Here is a 6000-nt window from a genome sequence, read left to right on the forward strand (position 1 = left end):
GTGAAAGAGAAGAACAAATCCAGCAACTCCAGGTCAGTCAGTTAACATTGGTAGTGGGGAAAGATTTTAGAAGCAATAATCCAGGAGAAAATTAACAGCTACTTGGACATGTATGGGCTAATAAAAGACAGACAGCTCGGATTTGTTAAGGAAAAATCATGTTTGATGAGCTTGATTGAGTTTTTGATGAGTTTCAGAGGGCAACGCAATTGACATTGTGCATATCTTTTTTTATTCATTGGATATGGGCATCACTGGCTCGGCCAGGATTTATTGCCTATCCCTAGCTGTCTTCTCGAACCCTTGTAGTCCATGTGGTGTAAGTATGGACTTTCAAAAGGAGTTTGGAGTGCCACATATCAGGCTTATTAATAAAACTGAAGTCCGTGGGATAAAAGGAGCAGCATGGAAACAGAATTAGCTAAGGGGTAGAAAACAGTTGTGATAATGGCTGTTTTTCAGACTGCAGGGAGATACAGAGGAGTTTCCCATGGTTCAGCACTAGGACAACTGTTGCTTCTGATCTTAATGACCTGGAGGGAGATACAGGACACAATTTCAAAATGCATGTAGTGAAGTGTAAAATAGAGTGTATCAAACACCAAGGAAGACAGTAATACACTTTAAAGGGGACAGACAGGACAGTGGAATAGGTGGACACATGGAAGATAAAATATTATTAGGATAAATCAGTGGTGAAAGCAGGGAAGTATAATTGAGTGTTAGTACATGTAGATGCTAAACCAGTACTTGCAAATGATGTCATTAAGAATCGACATGTTAATGACGCAGAGGAAGAGGACAAAAGTCTATAGCTGTAAGAGGCAGTAAATCTCACTGCATTTCATATGCCATGCTCATTACAAAAATCTTAAACAATGTTTTCAACTAAAACATCTGCAGAAATATTCTCTAATATTATACTGCACTGTTAGGAGTAATTCCATTTGTATATTGACCTTCACATATGATGTCCATTCAACTGTGTCTCAAACATCCTGAAAGACATACATGGCTTTATCTCAGAGTGCCAAATGAGAGTGCTCACCAGTTATACTATTTAGTGCTGGCTGAATATTCCTCTCTAAACAACCTCATCAAAAGCATTCTTCTTTAATCATTGTGGCATCTTCACTCCCATATATCTTCCGGGTAATCAACTGCAGAATATTTTGATTAACTTGTAGTGATTGCATTAAATCTTAACAATTTTTACACATTCATATGAAGTGAATTGGCAGATACTGGACAAAACCATTTCATCAAAATCAGGGTGTTTTAAGGGAAAAAATATCTTGAAGTAATTTCAAAGCTGTTATCTCTAGAATTTAGATGACAGTTACGCATTTATTGAACTTTGTTTTTATGATTTAGCATTTCCGAGTTCCCTGATCAGGTAAGATGTCTTGTATTCTTTAAGGGATTTGCTATTCTCTGTAAACCAGAATTATTTGTCAGTAAACACTTCTCTTCCAGTCAACAGGCCTTATGTTAACTCGCAAATTAGCATCACGTGAAACATTTCCTGTGGCACGATATGGATCAGGATAGTGCAAATTTTCCAACTGGAGTACAATAAAAATCTTCAAAAGAAGTTTCTTAAAAATATATACAAGGATAAATGTCTAAGATCAGGTTTAAGGTTTTCAAACACTCGGGGTTCAGGCGACTAGTAAACGGTTTGAATGTTATTTTTATAGTTTAGATAAAACATATCCTACTGCACAAAATTGCATGTTCACATTCAAAATAATATTATTGCTCCCATGAGCTAATTAGAACAAAAGAATTCACAGAAACATTCTGACCAATTAAAGAGTAGTTCAGTTCGTTTTGTACTAATCTGTGCCTCAGTTCACCAGGGGGTCAGAGTATACCAAAAGCAGCAAGGAACCTTTTCCAATGGCAGACATGTACCTAGATAAGGTGACAATTCGGTGCAAAGCATTTGGAAAACTATTAAACTTTAAATAATTCTGTTCTAGATTTGTCTTATTATTCTGAAAGTAAACAAATAAAATGAACAAGCACAATACAAAATACTTGGGTTACAAAACATGATATTTGAACTAGGTTTGCAATCCTTCTCAATGCCAGTTTTGTTGAGCAATCTTGATTTAAAACTGTACTGAATATTATACCTACAAAGTGTTTTTAAATAAACAAAGGATCATGATATACTTACTTCCAATTTTCTTAATTCTGACACTCAATATAAATATGGTTATAACAAATATTCATGTCAGAAAGTGAAGCTGATTAACATATGAGACACACATGCATCTTAATCAGGTTGTCATTGTTTCAGAACACTGGAACATTCATTAAAACCATCAGAATACAGGAAATGTTTTAATAAGCTCTCACAATGTAGTGGCATAGTGAATCATTGATCACCTGCCCTAATGGAGCATGAACTCCACCCATCCACCCACACATCTCCACTCAGCAGCAGTCACCTCTTTTACTCTTGCTAGTAACAGTTGATCAATCAATTGATCTACGTGCTTACAGCTCCGACATGCACCCACCTACAAATCCAAGTCTGGGCCTGCCGCAGACTTGAAAGAGCTAGCCGGAAATATTCCCTCTGTGCTAAACATGCTTCCCAGCTACAGAGATCAGAACCAGTACATTTGGAATTCCAGTTTTCCCATCATCTGCCAAACTGCTGATCTCATCAGAACTCCTGACTTTAAATCAATGTAGAACCTGTTCAAGTGTGCTCTTTACTACTCTGTGCAGCATGCTAACACTGTAAACACTGGACTATCTATCTTCTTTTTCAAAATGCTAGTACCTAGATAAGATGTCTAGCCCCTAGAGAGGCCACTGGCTAGCCTACAAAGAGCAGAATGACCTTCAAAAGAATGTGTAGTACATTAATAAAACACAATACTGTCTTTTCAACTGTTAGAGCCACAGATATTTGCAATTCTTTGCTACTGCAATCAAAAACTAATCCTACCCCTAGCATCCTCCCTATAAACCTGTATCTACCTCTATTTCAAATGTTTGCCCACCTTTGAAATCACGATCACTGCCTCAGTGTGGCTAAACCACCTATGTCCACCTAACTGTGCGTACTACTGCTGTACCATTGGTCTTGGTAGTAATCATGTCCTTAATCTCGGGTGACTGATCGTACAAAAAGATGTTGAGCCCTAAGATAATGGCACAAGTACCACCAAGGTACACTATATATTAGTGGCAAATGATGGTGTTCCTAATATAGTATTGCAAATAGATGAGAACCTGCCAGCTGAAAAGTCCAATTCCTTTACGTATCAGTCCCTTGCCAGTGCTGTAAAAAACTTATCTGGCAATCCGACTACAAATGAAAATCAAATTCAGAGCATTCCAAAAGCTGGATGATGATCATTACCAACCTATTAACCATATGAACCCATTTACAATTTTAATAGAACAAAAGCAAGAGTGTGTCCTTCCGCTCTCGCTGAACATCGGAGGTTTCTCAGCCCCGCCCAATCCCCATCGTGAGAGTTGGTCTTTGCAAAGAATAAATCACATCGTTAGTGGCAGGATGGGGTGGCTGCATGCCAACACTACCACTTACAAATCTAATACAACAATAAATTTATTATACTTACCATTTCTTTGTGCACTCTACCATTAATTCTTGGTACGAAGCCACAAATTGGAACTTGGATGCATGCTTCCCTACACGTTGCAGTCGTTTCCAAACTGAAGCCATGATTATTATAACTTGCTTTTGGGCAGATGAGTTCAGGTCCAGAACACAACTTAGGCTTTCCAAGTTTATAATTAGAAGCACAAGAGTAGATCCTTTATGAGCGATAACATTTCTTTCTCATTGTTCATTTAAAGGAAAAAATCACAAATAGGATGACACATTCCAATGTGGATTGCAAAGTACTCCAGTAACCTGCATGACTGTGGCAGGAAGTAACTGTCAATTCATGTAGTCATTCCTCTTGGATTAAATGATGTTGAATCATCAGGCCTGGAAACAAACATGGATAGCAGTTTAAAATAAAATGCAAACAGGATAATTTGCAATGTAACTACAACAAGGCTGTTGGCAAAATACTGAAGACAACAGCAGAAACCAACAGAAGGGCTTTACCAAAATTTTAAACTGATCATAAAAAGCTATTTTCTTTTTATACATTGACATGAATATTAAGAATTGAATATTGGCTTCGGACAGTTCAAACTGAGGAGCCAGGCATGGGTTATTTATCTTCACCTTTCTACATCAAGCAAATGTTGATCTAAACATTTCTGCAAAACATACCATTGAGAAATGTCTGGGTTTCACCAGGTCAGTAACATTTACATGTTTGTCTCTGAAACAATGTGCATTATTCATTACTGTAACAAAAACACTCATCGCCTTAACTTCTTATTTTTAAAATATGCACTTGACTGTTAGAGAAGTTTATGCAACAAATGATCACAATTAACACAAAGCTGATAAGGAGGGAAAATAAGTGAACCATGACCAACATAACAAATGCAAATAAACCCCTTTGAACATTTATCACTGCACAAAATCTGCAGACATTTACTGACACAATGACAAAGTATAAGAGCAAATATGTCAGATGGAGCCTTTCCTTTCTCAGCTGAAGCACAAGAGTAGATCCTTTATGAGCGATAACATTTCTTTCTCATTGTTCATTTAAAGGAAAAATTACAGACTCCCCCGCCACAAAACAGATCCTCTCCCCCCCCGCCTTCTTCCCCCAAACATACCCTCTCCCCCCAACCCTCTTACCCCAAACAGACCCTCTCCCCCCCACCCTCTTTCCCCAAACAGACCCTCTTCCCCCCCACCCTCTTCCCCCAAACAGACCCTCTCCCCCCCACCCTCTTCCCCCAAACAGACCGTCTCCCCCCCACCCTCTTCCTCCAAACAGACCCTCTCCCCCTCCACCCTCCCCCAAACAGACCCTCTCCCCCTCCACCCTCTTCCCCCAAACAGACCCTCTCCCCCTCCACCCTCTTCCCCCAAACAGACCCTCTTCCCCCCCCACCCTCTTCCCCCAAACAGACCCTCCCCCCCCCCACCCTCTTCCCCCAAACAAACCCTCTCCACCCCACCCTCTTCCCCCAAACAGACCCTCTCCCCCCCACCCTCTTCCCCCAGAAAAACCCTCTCCCCCCCTCTCTTCCCCCAAAAAGACCCTCTCCCCCCCACTCTCTTACCCCAAACAGACCAACTCCCCCCACCCTCTTCCCCCAAACAGACCATCTCCCCCCCACCCTCTTCCCCCAAACAGACCCTCTCCCCCCCACCCTCTTCCCCAAACAGACCAACTCCCCCCACCCTCTTCCCCCAAACAGACCCTCTCGCCCCCACCCTCTTCCCCCAAACAGACCCTCTCGCCCCCACCCTCTTCCCCCAAACAGACCCTCTCCCCCATCCTCTTCCCCCAAACAGACCCTCTCCCCCCACCCTCTTCCCCCAAACAGACCAACTCCCCCCCACCCTCTTCCCCCAAACAGACCCTCTCCCCCCCACCCTCTCCCCCCAAACAGACCCTCTCCTCCCGCACCCTCTTCCCCCAAACAGACCCTCTCGCCCCCCCACACTCTTCCCCCAAACAGATCCTCTCCCCCCAAAGAGACCCTCTCCCCCCAACAGACCCTCTCCCCCCAAACATACCCTCTCCCCCCACCCTCTTCACCCAAATAGACCCTCCCCCCACACTCTTACCACAAACAGACCCTCTCCCCCCACCACCCTCTTCCCCCAAACAGACCCTCGCCCCACCCTCTTCCCCCAAATAGACCCTCTTCCCACCCCCACCCTCTTCCCCCAAACAGACCCTCTCCCCCCCACCCTCTTCCCCCAAATAGACCCTCTCTCCCCCCCACCCTCTTCCCCCAAATAGACCCTCTCTCCCCCCCACCCTCTTCCCCCAAATAGACCCTCTCTCCCCCCCACCCTCTTCCCCCAAACAGACCCTCTCTCCCCCCCACCCTCTTCCCCCAAACAGACCCTCTCTCCCC

General features: G+C 43.0%; 1 protein-coding gene across 4 annotated transcripts in view; it reads right to left on the minus strand.

Moving 5' to 3' along the window:
* ehbp1 (EH domain binding protein 1) overlaps window positions 1–3985 on the minus strand; it is a 383657-nt gene extending 379672 nt beyond the window's left edge. For all 4 annotated transcript variants that reach the window (XM_041177904.1, XM_041177895.1, XM_041177886.1 and 1 more), the window contains exon 1: window positions 3612–3985. In XM_041177904.1, the coding sequence (XP_041033838.1) occupies window positions 3612–3715 (104 nt within the window). In that variant the 5' untranslated portion in view covers window positions 3716–3985. The remainder of the gene's footprint in view (window positions 1–3611) is intronic.
* Between the last annotated feature and the right edge of the window lie 2015 nt (window positions 3986–6000).

Source organism: Carcharodon carcharias, chromosome 2 (genome assembly GCF_017639515.1).
Source record: "Carcharodon carcharias isolate sCarCar2 chromosome 2, sCarCar2.pri, whole genome shotgun sequence".
NCBI lineage: Eukaryota > Metazoa > Chordata > Chondrichthyes > Lamniformes > Lamnidae > Carcharodon > Carcharodon carcharias.